This window comes from Molothrus ater, chromosome 1, assembly GCF_012460135.2.
Source record: "Molothrus ater isolate BHLD 08-10-18 breed brown headed cowbird chromosome 1, BPBGC_Mater_1.1, whole genome shotgun sequence".
Taxonomy (NCBI): domain Eukaryota; kingdom Metazoa; phylum Chordata; class Aves; order Passeriformes; family Icteridae; genus Molothrus; species Molothrus ater.
The window spans coordinates 99,978,093-99,996,108 of NC_050478.2; the positions used below are offsets into that span (position 1 = coordinate 99,978,093).

Genomic DNA, 18,016 nt, shown 5'->3' on the forward strand with positions numbered 1-18,016 from the left:
AAAACTAAGTGTTCTTAACTGTTCAAGTTTTATTAAAATGGGAGCTCTTGTACCATTTACATGAAGACTACATTGTTCTTTATTTCATTTCTAGTTTCTGAAGAACAGTCTTGAAAGATTAGAGTACAATAAAGGCATGAGGGTCTGCAGATATTCTACACATCACCCTCACAGTTTAAGCTGCACTCTGGAAACCTCGTAACAGTCAGAAGATATTGACAATCTTACATAATATTAATCAATAAAAGAATTCACTTTGGAATGCCTTTGTAAAATTATTTCTATTTTTATATCTCAAGGATTATTGCTGCACTCAATTTAACGATTCATTACTACCACAGAAGTAAAATGAACATGTGAGGTTAACAGCTATAGCTATTAGGTGTAACCTAACCAGCATTATACTGCATAATTGATCTACTTTCTTCAAGAATAATATTCAGGAAAAGGGAATTACTACTACCATCTCTATAAATAGTACAGAAAGCCTGGGGCAAGTGTGTGGGATAATAGCAAAGACGAGAGACAGGAAAATGGGAGCGCACCAAGAGTTTATTTATAAATATCTGGGAACTCATTGCTTGGCATCATGTAATGTCTACGCAGTCTCACACTGATCGAACTTTTAGACTGTGCCTCTATATTTAAGAGCATAAAAACTAAGAATGAGCACACTAGACTTCTGACACTCTTCCCCGAAATGAATGTAGCTCTTTCCCAGTTGAAACTGTTTCAAGATTGTCACTACAGGGATAAGATTTCCAGAGTTTGTTCACTGTACAAGTATTTAAGTTTGTTCCCTGTACAAGTATTTTTTCTGATCCACTGTTGGCAGAACTTCAGTGTGGTTGAAATGACAGCAATCACTGTTAAAAGAATCATCTTAACCACTATACATCTAATTTTATCTTCAGCTTTACCTTCTGCAACCATCTCAAGTCAGGCTTTGATGTTCTTCTGCCTGTCCAAGAGCACTATACCCAGGTGGCAGGCTCAAGCACATATTTCTTTCAGGATGGAACTCCTCAAGTCCAGTTCAGTTTTAGATATTGTCCCTAGGTCTCACTCCTCTTGCCTTCTATTTCACATTAACATAACATCCCATTGCCTCTGAACAGCTGGAAAAAAAGCAATTTCACTTTCTCCAACCTCCTGTTAGCAGGAGGCTACCACCTACTCTGGTAACAACAAAGCTGTCTTGTGGGCTGAACCACAGTGCCATGAATGGGGACAACTGGGGGATTTTGTTCACAATCCCAATACTAATTGAAAGCAAAATGCCAATATGGCAACAGCTGATTTTACTTGCATGAGAATTTTCTCCTTGTTGCTTGTCCATTTCTGGTTTTAATGATGGTTTGTTTATGTAGCAGAAGATGTCTCTTAGCAAACTGAAGAATCTTGAATGCTTATTAAGAGATTTCCTGGAGATGAAGAGCTCATATGCCTGAATATTTGTGGGGTTTGGCATCTTGTTTGTTTGACTTTCAAACAGACCACTAGTTATACTATGAAACAGAATCTTTCCACAAAGTTTGCCTTTTTGTCCTTCAGATAAAGCAAATCACATAAAACCCAAGACTTTCTGAGGATCTTCAACTTATGTCTTAAGATACCACATCAAGTCTGATCCATAAGTGTGTAAAGCAACAAACCAATGAGCCTGCATTACATTAATGAAATTATATTTTGCATTTAAAGACCTTTGAAAAAGAAGTGACGCTAATATGGACTGCTTTATTTGTATTCATCTCACTACATTTTGTTCTCATAAATTTCAATAATCCTACTCTGTAGTTGGCAATTCAATGACAGAGTTTCTTTAAGCCTTTTAGTAATACCCCATATACTTTAAGCGGTTTGGTATCCCAGCACTCTCTTCTTCCCAATGCACAATTAATACTTGCAGATGAGAAGGGTTGTTTGTGTTACATATTTTATGGGCAGCTGTAATTCTTCTTCAGAGAACTTCTTTCCAGCACTGCTGGCATAAAACAAGCCAACAGTTTCCACAAGAAATCTTACCAGCTTACATTCTTCTCCTCACGGCAGCAGGTAAAAAGTACAAAAATACAACAGTGAAAATATGAGAAAATAGTGCATTAGGTACATTAGTGCTTTTCGTTATAACCTCACCCTTCATACAGGGTTTAAATTCAGAGGCTGTAGCTTTAGTCCTCAGGTCTGCCAAGCTCCCAACTCACCTCATCTCAATACCGTATCAGTGTCCCAGGTGCCTGTCTGCAAACAATGGACAGCAATACTTTTTCTTTCTGCTTCTATCTTGTCTTTTTTAGATGCTGAGGCTTTAAAAAGAGCTGTTTCCCTTCACTGTTTTGACACAGCAGGGTCCTCATCTCAGCTGAAGGCTCTTTGGTGCAACACTGATCACTACAAGCAGGAGTCATGCCTGAGAGAACATTATCTTGTTTATCTCAAAAAGAAGAAAAACATGGTTTTAAAGCAGTGACATACTTGAAAGATTGTACAAAAGCCACTAAGTCAATGCTATGGCACTTTCTCCATGCATACACTAGAGAAGCCACTGAATAAAAACATCTTCAAGAACCATACTTGTTGCCTTTCTTGTTTGGGCTTGTCCCTATTTCTTTTATTTCACAGAAACTGTCCAACAATTTATATAAACAGCAGTGGCTTGGACACAAAGGTTATGATTGCTACAGCAAAAAAAAAAAAAGGATCTTCAGTTTACAGATGTCACCTAGTTCCTGAGTTAAGAAGAGTGAGGCTTTTCTGAACTTTAGCATTGCTGTGGCAGGTCATATGTCTCTTCAAATTCTCGCTCTGAGCAACTGGAAGCAGATATTATCCTGAAAGTATTTCTTTTGAGATAAACAAATCAAGAATAATAAAGATCAGAAAGAGGAAAAATGGAGATGCATGCCCAAATTCCAATTTTTCCGTTTAAATCAAGCACTGACTGAGTGCACAGCCAGGCTGTGAATCCATCTTCAGCCAGTATGAATTACTGGTTTGTATAGTCTGAGCCTCCAGGCTAAACAGACAATTCTTAAACAATTCATATGCAAGCCAGTCTTCCAGGCTTTTCTGAAGCCATTACCTTGTCCTGAGTCTACCTATCACCACCTCAGCATATGTACACCTACAACACAGGCATCCAGCACTATCAGCCATCAAATGGCATTGAACTAAATTATTTTATCCACTAACAGCAGAGACATATTTATCCTCAGAGGCGTGGATTGAAGGTGCTGCTTAGATGCTGGCTGTAGAGTAAGATTCTTCTTGGGCATTTTCATAATGAAAACTCTTCATTGTTAACTCCTCACAATTCAAGCAAAGCTTCCTCTATTCTTGCACTGAAATCAGAATGGAGTAACTTTCTTGTGAAGTAAGTGAGAAAGCTAAGAACACAACAGGATAGAAATTTTTAAGGAAAAAAATCAAACCCTACAATATATGAAAGACATATTGCTCAGTCTGTTCTCCATTGCTAACAGATTATACTGGGATGAAAGAGAGCATCATGGAGACAGACCTGTGGCTCTGATGAACAGGGAGAGTGTCCCAACTTGCCATCCACATACCAATACATCTGCTTAAACCCCAGGGAAACTCAGCTTCATGGCTTTCAAAGTTTAAGGATTCAGCAGGCCAAACTACTGGGTAAGTTTCATAGGCAAATGATAGTGGTGTGATCCTAATAAATTATAGTGGAAAGGATTCAACTATGATACAGAGGAATTTTGGTTTGCTATCAAACTCCAAGTGCCTGGGCTCCAGATACTGCCAAAGCCTTCCTGCTTGAAGCCCCCTTGGCAGAGAAATCAGGACAAGCACAGCCTTGGAAAAGATGGGTCTCAGAAAGCACCGTTGCCATTACAGCTATATCATGGTGATGCATTCTCACAGGGAAGAGTCTCTTTGTGTGTTTGTAAGAGGCTGGAAGGGCTTGAAGGCTACACCATATTAGCAAGTAATGATCTTACTAGAAACCGACCATTTTGGTTATTCACTGTTGCCGAGGGCTGAGTAGAAATTAAAAAGGGTGTGAGTATCCCTCTAGAAAGGTTTTGGAGCAGAGGTTGGGCAGCCCCCAGGGAGAAAACCTGGGAGAGGCACAGCGTGGGGTGCACGCCCGGGTGGATCCATGCTGCTCCCTAATGAAGCGCTCCGGCTGAGAAAGCCAAGCCCCAGGATGGGAGGTGCAGTCGATACAGGCACAGGAACACGTGTGTTCACAGAAGGGCTCAGAGCATGGACTGTGCCCACCCATAACACCCACACCAAACAGCAACAAAGAAAGGCCTAGAAAGAAGTTAACACCTGTGAAGGCTGGCTTCCTTTGCTAAAAAAGCAAAAGGTTGTGAATATCAGAGATGTGAATGTAGCATTTAATCTGCATACAGGGTATTACCTTCTCCTCAGTAACTTTTAGGCTTTTCTACCATATTTATCTTGTAATGTCAACTTTCACTTCTCTGTTTATCCAGACTGCAGTCAGATTTCTAAAGGCATTACTACAGCACAGAGCAAAGAAACATAACACTAATCCATACTATTTTTTTTGGTGGTAAAAGAAAACTGACAGAATATCAAGTCAAATGGGTCTGCTTGACATTACAGAAAAACCAAACAGCAAAACATTAGCCCAAAAATTTATCTCACCTCAAGACAAGTGCCTGGGAATATCCCGCATCATCTTTACATGAGTAAAATTTGGGTTTTTCTAACAGCATTTATGTTTCCAATTAGCCACTGCATCTCTTCAGCTTCCAATACAGCACAGTCAAGTGCTTCTGTAGCTTTGCACTGATTTGGGGCTTAGGCTTCCTCTTTTAGCACTTTTAAGTCTGTAACAAAATGCATTTCTAGCCTGCCTCACACTGGTGCTCCAAGACAAGGAGGTAGCCCCACTCCCACTGCTGGAGACCACCAGCAGCAAAAGGTAAAAGGCCTTTTCAGCAGTAAAAATACACTCAGCCAGCAATGGGCACAGCCTCTTTTCCCCTAAAAAAAAAACAAAACAAAAAAAACAGCCTACCTAATTAATTAGAAAAACTTAACAGAAAGCATAGACTGCAAATTTAACAATCAATTTTCACCACTTTTTATTTTCTGAGTTTTACTTGAGGGATGATGTGTGCATTTTGTCCTTTCAAAAAGTCTGCCTTTTTATTATGATTAAGCACTGAAACATAGCATATTTACAGCTAAATTTATTGTCATATTCAGTCTGGAATTGGCCATTTGGCTGACTAAGTTGTACCACACGAAGGCATCGTGACATGTACTATTAAGAAATGAGAAATGGCAGATGGGCATTTCCAAAGAACCATCAGCTTTGCAAATGGCAATGCTACAGCTGAATATCTGCTAAAAATGGTTACCCAAAGGTGAGGATCCAGGCTTAACATCCTCCCTGAACATGCTGGAGCGTTTCCTCCCACTTTGGGAAGAAGTTTGCCATTTCCAGTGATACACTACTTCACAGCATAATTTTAATAATAGCATATTTCTCTCAATTTGAACCTTCTTTTGCTCTGGTGTGCCCAAACCACTGCTTTTCATTTGGCTCTAGACTGTCAGAACAAGCAGCCCCCACACATGTACCCAAAACTACACCTAGACTGAAAATTAAAGGACATCAAAATGAAATTTAAATTAAATAAAAAATGAATGAAAATTTAATTTAAATAATTTTTAAAAATATTCCCATATCAGAATAAGCAGGATGTTGCTTGATATGAATGGTGTTATATCATGCAGTAGTCTGCAATTCCAGGTCCACAAAGAATCCTTTTCCAAATCCAGGGACCCTCAAGTTGCTTCACAGGGCACCACACCACTGCACTTCCTCTGGAGTCCCTTTGGCTTCTTTCCTGCCTTTTTTTGACTGCTATTCATTGAGCTCCATGTGGCTTCACATGGCAAGGCCTCTTCTGGTAGTGACTGCCACCCAAATTGCCCCCCTTAGCAAGTGGAAAAGGATGTAGGGCTTCACTGAAACAAGCAAACAGGGAAGGAAGTCCTGTACTCCAGTTAAATATAAATTTGAAAGGAGAAGCATTTAAAATGTGAAATTTTTAGCCTGTGTGACATGTCCCTCTGTTTCCAAAAGGACTGCCACAGTTCAAAAGCAAGTAGTTCCTGGCCAGTTGGAGATTAAACAGTTCTCCAACATTTTGAGGGGAACTACCCATTTTCTTGAGGTGAAAGGAAACAAAGAAGAAAACACAGTATTTGACCTACATAAAGTTTGGGATCAAAACTGAAAAGCCAGCCTTCTAGTTTGAAGAAAATCCTAAAGCAGAAAGCATTCTTGTTCTAATCACTGACCATGAGGACAACAGAAGAACTACGTTGGGACCAAAAGCTATCACTCTCAGGTGCCAACAGTACTTTCAAATTCATTTTCACAGTTTCATACTCTTCTGTAATTCTATTAAAGTTTTTAACCCTGAAGAGGAGACTTCCAAACAATGCAATACTAAAAACAGTACTGCTGAATGCTACTGAATGTCACACATTTAGATGGGTAACTCTTAGAGACCATGGTTGTATCTTTGTCCATGTACTTTTGCTGAGAACACTATCTGTACTCCAAAAATTGCTTACCCTAAATAAAATACCTAAGGAATACAATGGAATATGATCTGTTACTATCTGTGTGCTGAGTAAGGGGCTTTGCAAAAGAGCAATCTGTTTCTCACAAGAACTAAGAGACAGAGTTGTCTCTGAGTGACACAGTAACCTTGAAAATTCATAAAATAAGAATGCAATTGTTAAGAAAATTGCAAACATTTTAGTAAGGCCAGAACAGTTTCATGAAGGAGATGAAAACAAAACTAGAACAGAGAGGGGTGAGAATTCTCTGCTACATATTCAAGTTGAATTTTAAAATGAAATGTTTATCTGTACTTGAAAATCATGCAAATAATGAAAGCAGCAATGTGGGAGATCTGTATTAATGTATAAATTAATTTTCAACTGTTTTCAATATTAATTACACTATATACTTAATATAAGACATTTCAAACCTGTTTTTCTATTTTACATTGAGCCTCAATTATAATTCTGAGAAAGAAGGCTACCTTCAGCAGCAGATATACCAGTTACAGATCAGTTTTGCTCACAATAAAGAAAACAACCTCAGGGGATTGTTGATTTGGCTTTGCCCTATTTTTGGTTATTCTTTAAAATTACCTTTTAAATATGCTTACTATATAAGAGTGGCAAAAGTGTTTCTTAAAATACTTGCATACTGTGAAATGGAAGAATGGATGCAGCATTTCTGTAACATTAAAATATTTCTATACAAGTTGCACAGACACAGAAACATGTCACACCCCCAAAAATAAGACATCTAAACAAGGCCAAGCTATAAGGAAAGCAATGGAGTAATATTCCAGCAAAAGGAGAGTTAATACTTTAAACACCCACAACTCCTAATCTATTTTTTATCAATTATTCCAAGAGCTCAACAGAATCTACTTAAACACTTAGATGATAGAATAGTACAGGTGGGTTACTAACTTTTAAAATGTACATTTATTATCCAGGGAACCAGCAATAAGAGCATCATTTTTACAGAAAAGTAAGGCTGGAAGTGCTCTCATGAAGTCCATTCCCCTGCCCCAGAGCAAAATCAACTATACATAAACTATTCCTGACAGATATTTGTCTAACTTGTTCTTAAAAACCTTCAGTGACAGAGGCTTTGCAACCTCCCTAGGCAATCGGCTGCAGTCCTTAACTATTCTTACCATTAGAAAGATTTTCCTAATGTCTAACCTCAGTCTCTCCACTACAGCAAACCTGACTGCTACTTTGTGCTCTATCCCCAGCAGAACTGGAAAACAGTTTCTATTACTTTACTCTTTACATGAAATTTCCATATATTTTTAAATGGTTATCACATCTTCCCTCACTCATTCCCTAAATGCATAATGGCCAGCTAGGTCATATGCAACCTGCTGGAGCAATTTATCTGCTCTCCCATGTAGTCCCCTCAAGGAGCCTCCCTATTCTGGCACTGCCACCCCTGTACCAGAGACATCTCCACCCAAAACGCAGGCAGTTAAGCAAAACAAGATGCAGGGAGAGAAGCCAAACTGGATGGCAGCCTCTGGGATTGCCTTCAGGCAAAGAAAGGTCCCACACCAACCAGCAGAAGCCACTGAGGAAGAGATGCAATGTGGGGAAAGGTACTCACCCCAGAGAAGGGCAGATGAAGAGAGGAAGGGTTGAGTCTAGAAAAGAGGGAGAGAGGCTCTTATAGGACCTGGAAATAGGTTGCAGTTGGTTGTCTGGAAGTGGGAAAGGTCTGGAAACAAAGGTGAAGGAAAGCAGTGAAAAGCAGGAAGATTACCAGAAGAGTAGAGAATTTGGACGAGAAGTGAAACCAAATGTACAAGTGGGGAGGGATGAAGGAGCTTCAATACAGAAAGAGGGGAGGAGATCTTGGCACTGATGGCAGAAGAGGCAAAGAAAGGTTGGGACAACATGAAACACAGGAAGAAATGCAGCAGAAGTCCTGTGTGCCAGGAAATACAGCACAGAGGTGGGGACACTGGAGAAGCTCCACCATGTTTCTATGAGCATGAGCGTCTTCTAACAGATGAATTCTCTTTCTCTCCTACAGCAGGGCCTGTGGGAGTGCCAGCCAAGCTGAGGATCTGCTCTTGGGAGTAACATGGTCTCTCTGGATATGGCCCAAGGTCAAGCTTCGGTGACAATGACTTTCAGACATAAGGCTGTGAGGGATTACGGAAAGATTTGAGGGTGCCATCACTTTCACAGGGAAAGGTGTGAGGGAGAAGATATGCAGCTATGACAGAATGGGATCAGGAGATGACAGAGAAAGTCAGTGCTAGATTGAAGGGCAGCAGCACAGAGCCTCTTACTATTTATTCTGGTTTCCATAGTGCCAGAACTAATAATCCCTCCAGCACTGCTGAGGGTCACAGGGCAGGAATGCCTCTGAGTCAGCCCAGGTCTGACAGAGCTTGTGCTGAGATGGATTTAAAATCCTCATGAACCTAGGCTGACCTTGCAAGGTCAGGAGACTTCATACACTGATTCCTAATCCATCCCACAGTGTTCCCATTATCCTTTGATCATCCTGGATGTCTCTGTGCCATACACTCCCCAGTGATGGAGGGCAGACTTCAGAATCACACTGTTCTCCTAAATGAGCACTCAAAACACACACTAGGGAAGGAAGTGGCTGATTTTAAAAATAGACCTTGGCTGTCCAGAATTGCCACTGCTGTTATCCCAGCACTGGCATGGCACTGGGAATGGCCAGTGCAGAAGGTGCAGAACTTCATGTGCAAGTGAGAATGTACAAAAGGTCCTTCTGACCATCACCCCAAAGCAGTGCTGTGTCACAGCCACATCTTGTCATGCCCCTCAGTGCATCAGACATGCCCTGACACAAATCTGTGCTGCTTCTGGCAACCAAGGGAAAAAAATCCTCAGAAAGTTTGAGTTACTGCTAGTTACTGGTCTGAAAAATACCCTTTTTGCAGTTCCCAGGGGTCATGTTGTCTAGACCTCTGGCCATTCATTCTGCTCTTCTCTGGATGCTTCCAACAGACCCACAGAGCACTGCTCAGAGTAGAAATAGTACATCAGCCACACAAATGCCAAGTAGAGTGGAAAAATCATTTTGCAGGCAGACTCCTGTCCATATATTCTAGCACAATACTCATGGCACAGAATTGTTGATTGATAGCCATTTTCTGAACTCTTGCAACTGCCCGTCTGTTTTCTGCAGACCTGGTGTCTCACCAGTTATTCTACATTTTGATTTGCACAGCTGATTATTCCTGTTGAACTACAATTTAGAACTTGTCCTTGATGAACTACATCATATTTATTTCAGATCAGTTCTCCAATATATCACATTAATTTTGAATTCTAATCCTGTGCTCAGAGGGTTTACATCCTCCCCCTGGTTGGTGTCATCTGGAAATTTTGCATGCAGATTCTATCATCTAAATCATTAATTAAAATATTGAATATTTTCTGGCAATCTAGGGCAGAATCCCACTTGACAGATCCTTCTGGTTTGACTGTGAATCACTAGTAATTACTCTGAGAAGAGCTTTCCAGCCAACTGTGTACCCACCTTGTAGCCCATTGTGCCACCTTGTTTATGAGAAGCTGAAAAGACTTCCAAAAATCAAAATATATTATTTCTCTGCTTACAGGAAAATTAGGCTCCATTGACAAGGTACCTTCTGGGAAAAAAAAATCCATGCAAATTCATTTATCATATTATTATCTACAGGCTAATTATTAAAAAATTCAGTTGACTATTTGATTCAAACTTTTTTCCCCAAGAATATAAGATAAGCTAGCTACTCCAATGGGGACATGGAAGGACCCAGAAGAGTTTATACACAGGCACAGTGTTTGCTCTTTCATAGATTTTTTGAACCTAATCTGTCCTCCAAATGTTCTCCAGTGAAGCCACTAATTGTTCAGAGATTGCTTCAGCTATTTCACCCAATGTTGAAGAGATAATTTAATAAACTCCATCTTGTTCTAAAACACCCATTATCCTATCTCATTAATTTATAATCTGTTCTTTTCCTGCTCTAGTTGGAATTCTTACCTTTCTCAAGGTCGCAGTTCTTTTCCTGACACTTGATTCCAGATCAGCCTTTTAGGCAAAGAACGATACCAAAACTTACATGAACTACTAAGTCCTCTCTGCACCATCAGATTATGAGTTTTTTAACTGACATTTTGTAATTCCCTGTCAACTAGTAGCCCAGAAACTCAGTCTTCCTCTTATAACTGCTAAGAATGTGCTACTTTTCTTTGTTATCATACCCTTTATTAGTTGTACCTTGTTCTGTGAATTGGCCTACCTTATTTGACCCTTGCATTTTTCTCATCCTCTTTTACACTCATCTCTAGTAACATAATGAGTTTCCACCTTAGGTGGAAAGAGCTGAGGACTGGCAGAGAGCAGCAAGGAGTAGTCAGATTATCAGATCATATAATTTTGTCTCTTCTTGCCCTCTTTTACTGGAATGCCTTTCATCTGGGCTTCTTTTACTCTTTATTTTGACTGGGAAAGAAAAAGTTATTTCCTTTTAAAATTGCCAGAATTTCTCAGGTTTGTATCCCAGGAAACATTACCTATCAGTTCTATGAGCTCAGTGCAATATACTTTCTTGCATACTATTGTTTTTATTCTCAAATTCTCTCTTCTCACCTTCTGAAGAATGACAGGCTCACTCTTTCCTGATTGCTACCACTCAAATTGCATTTTACCATCACAGGCTCAGCCATCTCTTTCCTAACCAAGCCTAGGAGCACTTCCCTTCCACTGCTATTTCTACATTCTGTAATCCTGAACCTGTTATACTCACATGATCTACTGAATTCAGTATTTAGCATGTAAAGTGGAAATATTCAAATGTTTGCTACTGTTTGCTAATACATGATAAAATGACTGGGTGAGCCCATGTCTTGGGACAAGAGCCACCTGCAAAAAAGGGAATCTTTGGCATCAGTGCCAGTAAAATAAGCATACAGACAGGATCAAAATATCTCCTAGCCATAACTGCAAACCTTTCCAGGTAACAGCAAATAGCAAAGTGAAAAGGAGGTTTAGGAAAGACTCTGACCGTGGCTGCACAGAGGCACTGTCCTCCCCAGGCTTCTTTTGCCAGCACTCTGGCCAGCTGTAAATTGAAATTATTCTTCTGGTTGTTGCAATAGCTGCAATCACTTAGCATGTCTAGATTCAGTGTTGACACCACCCAGGCTTCAGATATCAAAGCTTTTTTGTACAAATTAGCTCCCCTCTCATGTGGCCATGCCCCCTCTGCTGCTAGCAGATATTGTTATCTCCTACAGCTAAACTGGGACTCCAAAAAAACAAAAGGGGCACTACAACAAGGATCAGAGGAGCGACCATAGGCACCTGCCATTACATTCTTATTGCAACTCTTAAATTAGCATAATGCAGTCCAACAGATTTCTCTGAGAAATACATACCTACCCACTGTTTATTATTGCTGAGTACATCATATAAATCTAAAAAGGAACAAGAAAGATCTCCAAAAAGTAAATACAGATATCAATTTGATACAAGTTGGAAGTTTTCTCCTCATACAAAGGAAATATAATTCAACCTGTTTCTTTAACAAGTCTCCTGAATGTTTGGTGCACCTTTATGTTTAATAATTCTTTAGTACAGCTGCCAAGATTTGAATATGTTTATTAACATCTTTACCTAAGGGCAATTCCAAAAGAATATAAGAATTCCTTATAGGAGACCAAGCAATCTTCATGCCATTAAGTCTCCAGAATAGGTCTGAATCTGAATCTGCTGGGTTGCACCACTGTCTGACTGTTGTCCTGGGCTTCCCAGGACCCCAGTTTCATATCTCTGAATTTTATGCAGCTCTGCTTGCCAGGTGTTTTCCATCCAGCAGCAATCATGAAACCTCAGCTTTCCAACACACCCTCCCCAAGCACCCTGTCACAGTGCCAGCTTCTGGAAGCTAAGGGGCAGCAGACACAGTGGCAGAAGAGTGTAAAACTGGACAGAAAATAATATAGTAATGCAAGGGTGTTAGAAGTAATAGGGTTTCCAGCAAAGGAGAGAGCCAGGTTAAGGAAGAGAGCAGATATCCTCACAGTTGGGAATTTTGGTTGAAAGCAAAAGAGTGACAAAAACTCCCAGGAAAGAGCTGAGGACTGGCAGAGAGCAGCAAGGACTAGAACAGCAGTGGGGAGCTTTAGGAGTGTGCTGCTGGCTAGACAGAGGAAGGAGAGCCCTGGGGTTGTCCCAGACTTCACCTCTCCCATCAGCACTGGAGCACATGTGGAGGAGAGTTCCTGTTTCCTTTCCTTCAGGACACGTCTCACTGGCATGCACAGAAACCAGGCTGTAAATCAAAGCAAGGCAACACAGACAGTTCAGAGCTGCACCGCCACTCCAAACTGCTGTGCTGGTGCAGACAGCTGGACACAGAACCACACCCCACTGCAGCCAAAACTCCTTCTGAAGGAAAATATTTTATATTAGAAAAATAAATCTCTTGCACATCACTAGTTTACACTGTGGTACTAATCCCTTATCTAGACCTACCAAAACAAGAGTAATATCCAGTTGATTTTCTACGCATTTTTTGCTGTATCTCAGCTGGCTGGCAGACACGGAAACAAAGCAGCAGGATCTGCTCATCCTCTTTTCCTCCTCCTGCCTCTCAAATTAGAAACTATCCCATACAGGGAAAGCATTAAATGAACTCCAGCAGACTTTACACTAGAGGGAGCTTTCCTCAGAAAGTTACACCAGCGTGGCATCCTCTTTCTCATTGCATTATTTTTAATCCATCTACAGAGAAATACATCAGACTGAGGTGAAACAGTTCCCATTTAAACCCTCCAGTTTAGCCAGTTCAAGCACTGCAGCAGGCCAGTGGTGCAGAGGGGGGAGTACAGAGAGGGTGCCTGGCAAGGTCTGCCCAGAGATGTGCTCCAGCAGAAAAGATAAGGCTCAACACTGACATGTTGCTGAGAAGCCTCCTGATATGAACCATGTCCATCCTGCAGCCTCACCAAACTCCTGTGTTGAGCACAAGAGCAACTTTACAGACTATATTTTATACTGACCCAAGAGACCACTCATGGTTAAGCTGTTAATGAGTACTTTAACAAGGAAAGCTGAGATAAACTTTCCCCAAGGCTCATGGCCATCCATTTCTGAAAGCAGAAACATGGATAACTGTGTTCCTCGCTGCTGATCCAAGTGTTGAACTGGTCTTCAAGTCAATTGTTTTTAAATACTATTTAAGCTGAAAGTACTACAAGATGCTAATGACAGTCAGGACCCATTCATTTTCCAAACTCCAGTAAATCATCCTGAGAATATGAGTGAAACTAGAACAGTGTCACATTCCTATTTTCTGGAAAAATCCCTTCACCCAGGACTTTTCTCCTGGGAAGCTGAGAAGACTCAGAAAAAAAAGGAAAACGATAATTATCTGATTTGCTTTTCCTGTGTTTTGCTGCTTTAGAATCTGTTTGGAGATTGTTTACCACAGGTGATTGTTTAATTGGATTTCTGTAGTGTTTTGACTCAATGGCCAATCGGGGTCAAGCTGTGTCGAGGCTCTGGAAAGAGTCCCAAGTTTTCATTATTATCTTTTTAGCCTTCTGTGAGTATCCTTTCTGTATTCTTCAGTATAGTTTAGTTTAGTATTCTTTAATATAATGTAGTATCATAAAATAATAAATTAGCCTTCTGAGAACATGGAGTCAGATTCATCATTCCTTCCTTCCTTCCTGCCACGGGGCACCTAGCAAAGAGAACAGAAATCCTTACCTGTGAAAGCATTTGTGGCCTGAAAACCAGCTTCCTGCATACTGCTCTTCCAGAGAAGCTTGAGATTCCCGTCTCAACCTGTCCTTACTGGAGACAACTGCTGAGCTTGTTGCTGTCAAGTCACTTCCATCTTAGCTCGTCAGAGTCCATTTCTCTTTCCATTCCTGTATCTGGCACCATCCAGTTCCCACCTGTTCCCAGGTCTTTCGATGTGTAAGCAGAAGGGATCTGCACTGAAACTAAGGAGAAGTGTTGGACAGTCCCATCAACCAGCCAGCCAGAGGATTTGTGCCATGATGAATGTGAAAATGAAGCAAATCTTCTGTCAAGACTTCCCTTCCCTTTTACAATTAAGTTCTAATCCTGTGTTCATCCAGCACCATTTTTTCAGGTCTCGGCTGATGGTGATGTTCAATTGTCTCTCCTCTCTTGTGTTCCTCTCCCCTCAGGCACGCTCACTGAGAAATTAAAAAAGAAGAGATTATGTTTCCTGATGACCTGTAGCAACACTAAAATTAACAGACTCGAGGGAACAAAAACCCAAAATACATTATCAGGGATTGATTGTACACATTAAAGGAGATCTTCAGAAGGCAAATCTTGCGATTTTGCTGAGATGCAAAGTGTGACCACACAGCTCTTTGAAGTGCAAAGAGGAACAGTGCTGAGGGTGTCATATGCATCTCTGAGAACATGATATGATTTACATTTCAAAAGCCATATTTAGCAGAGATGGGGGCAGCAATACAATAACAAAATTGCAGTTAAAAGAGAAAAGGAAAAATACTCAAGGCTCTCAAGTCTAGTCTATTCAAAACCACAGTGAAACTATTAGCATTTCATATAGCTGCTTCCCTCCTTTTCTGGAGCAGGAAAAAAGAGAGCTGTGTGCCAACACTATATATGCCATTCTTACAGTCTTCTGCGGTTAAAAACCTCTGCATTTCTTCCTGTCAATTAACAAACTTTGTATGTCTTGCTGTAGATTATCTTTTAAAAATCTCAATTGTAACTCAGCTGATACAATTCAGGTGCCTTCAGACATTCAATGAGGTTGGTTAAAAACACCCACAGGCTACACAGGCAGAAAGGTGGTTACATTTCACTTGATACTGCTACTCCTATATAGCATGGATACTTACAGCTCACTGAAAACTACAGCTTGTTCCAGGCCCAGATTTTAAAAACTAGGATAAAATTACTTTAATGGGGTGAAAGTGAACAGCAGACAGGCACGTGTTTAAGGAGAAGATTATTGTAGAAAGCAAGGAAGAAAGAAAAGAGGACTTGGAGGAGAACCCATCACTCCCCATCCATCCTGTTCCTCATGCGATGATGCTCGGCTCACTATCTCCCAGCTCAGTGGCACAGGCAGGTTGAAAATATATCTGTGATGATCTTATGACCTACTAGTGGATTTTAGATTATGAGTCCAGCCAGGGCTTGCAGTACAGGATTGGACCCAAGGTCTACCTGCTGGAGCAGCCCCTGTCAGAGTATGGCAGTCCCAGCAGCCGCTGCTTTGCAGAGCATTGCAAGAGCCAGCTCAGGGAGCAGGTGGCAATAACGCACTGCTTGCTCCCCAGCCCCACATCACCCTTCACCCTGACCTGCAACATCTGGAGATGAGCTTATATGCTTCAGAACAAGCCTGTTTTGGACTCTGAATATCCCAGAGAGTCCAAAACTGCAGAGACTTCATGCTCCTTGGGGTACAGTCAGCCAGGCCTCGAGGGCTTCATCAGGGACCCACCTTGGGTGAAGGACAGAAAGGATCTCTCCTCAAGTGTGCCACTGAAACCAAGTGAGCCTGACACCTGATGAATGTCATCTTCCTTGCAACACATTGAATGGAAGCTAGCCGCTAGCAAAGATTAATCTCAATGGTATTGCTTTTCCCCCCAATTTTGTAATGCCACTATTACTGAAGAACACATGTTTTTTGTCTCAACACACAGCACAGGAATGACTGATTAGTTACTTGTATTCAAATCTAGTCATTTGCATTCAGAGCAAATAAGGTTACAGAACAGATTTTAAGTGTTTTCCCCATTTCTTACCCAAACATCTCAACCTAATAGAGAAGAAAGTGGAAATTAAGGGAGAAAGAAAAAAAAATATGTGTAGTATCTTTTATCAGAAAACACTGCATAAAAAATTTTAGAATAGTGTTTTAAAAGCCATTATTCCTGAATATTATATAGGTCCTTGAGATACTTTTTCAACCCTTTGAAGTGCTCAATGCAACTAATAACAATTTCATGTGAGGCTATTTTATTCTAAAATATATATAAAGGAGCAAATACAATGTAGATACACAGCAGCATATAGTTCTTTTGGGTCTTAACACTGTGCTAATTATTCTATAATGACTATAGGTGGATGCTGTACTCATTTCCCAAGCTTTCTCTCTAGATGCCTAAGTTTCCTCTATATTTATAAGAGGAGGTCCATATTTACATTTACAGTCTTCTAACTTTTGATTTTGGTTTATAAATCCAAAATTTTGATGTTTCTATTTTCAACATTTTCATTTCACATCTTAGAGATGCTCAAGAGATGTGCAGTAATACATTAGCATCCAGGGAAATTCTCCTTTTTGATTTCTATATATTAGATATCAAAAACTTCTAATTCTTAAAAGAATAAAGTATTTTCACTTTACTGAAAATTAATATTTTATTAAAAGAATAATTATTCTCCACATCTTCAACAGTTCTGCTAAACTAGTTAAGAACCCAGTAGTGCTGAAGGAACGCTACAACACAGGCACTTTCAGTAACCACTGCTTATTCACAAAGAAAGATGTAATTTTAACAACATTACAAGATACTGAAACATTTCAAGAGTTTATTCAGACCTTAATATTCAAAGGATAGTGCACTGCATCCAGTTTAAGTCCTTCCTTAAGGACTCAAGGTATGCTGGTATCTCTTGATTGCCCTAAATGAGCATTTTCTACCATGCAAAAGTGCTCTTCTCCAGTGCCAGGTAACAAAGTCAGAGGCGGATGCAGGATGGAAGGAACTGGAGCAGGATGTTGGGGCAAGCCTGTGCATAGCTCAGCACTTGCTGGGCCTTTTCACAATTCAAAACCAAGTTCAGTACTTATAAAATGCTTCTTCCTTACAGCTGCATGGCCTATTTGGTGATCCTTTTCATTAGGCAGACTTTAATCAGTCACCTTTGCACAATTTCAGGTTTCTCAGATTATGAATGCATCCAGGTGAAGATGACAAAGCAGCCCAAATGATACCACAGCAAATAAGGAAAACTGAAAATTTCAATTAAAAGAGCATGCAGAGCTACAGCCTTTCTATTGTACTTCACATTATCCAGAAATTTTCCACTAAAGCTGAGCTTATGTTTAAAGGGAGGAGTTTTATGTTTGTTTCCCAACACACTGGTATGTTTGCATGCATGGAAAGGGTCAGGACCTCTGCTGACACATTTCAGCATGGCTCAGCCAACTCCACTGAAGCCATGTGCTTATCCTTTTCTACCAGAGTGGTGCAGAAATGCTGAACCAACCTGCTTAAGGGCCCAAAAAGTGAAAATACCCATCTAAAAATGAGAGAATAAACAATACTGATAGAACTACAATAAGGTGTGATCTTCGATGTAACTTTTTTGCAACCTGCAGAGACCCCAGTGGGAACTGATTAGCAGGCAAGA

The 18,016-nt window shown here is 40.4% G+C and overlaps 1 protein-coding gene across 5 annotated transcripts in view; it reads right to left on the reverse strand.

The window, feature by feature from the left end:
* LOC118700124 (low-density lipoprotein receptor class A domain-containing protein 4) overlaps window positions 1–18,016 on the reverse strand; it is a 284,193-nt gene that overhangs the window by 168,019 nt on the left and 98,158 nt on the right. For all 5 annotated transcript variants that reach the window (XM_054514103.1, XM_054514102.1, XM_054514105.1 and 2 more), the window contains one exon: window positions 14,342–14,799. In XM_054514103.1, coding sequence (XP_054370078.1) covers window positions 14,342–14,381 — 40 coding nt within the window. In that variant the 5' untranslated portion in view covers window positions 14,382–14,799. The remainder of the gene's footprint in view (window positions 1–14,341; window positions 14,800–18,016) is intronic.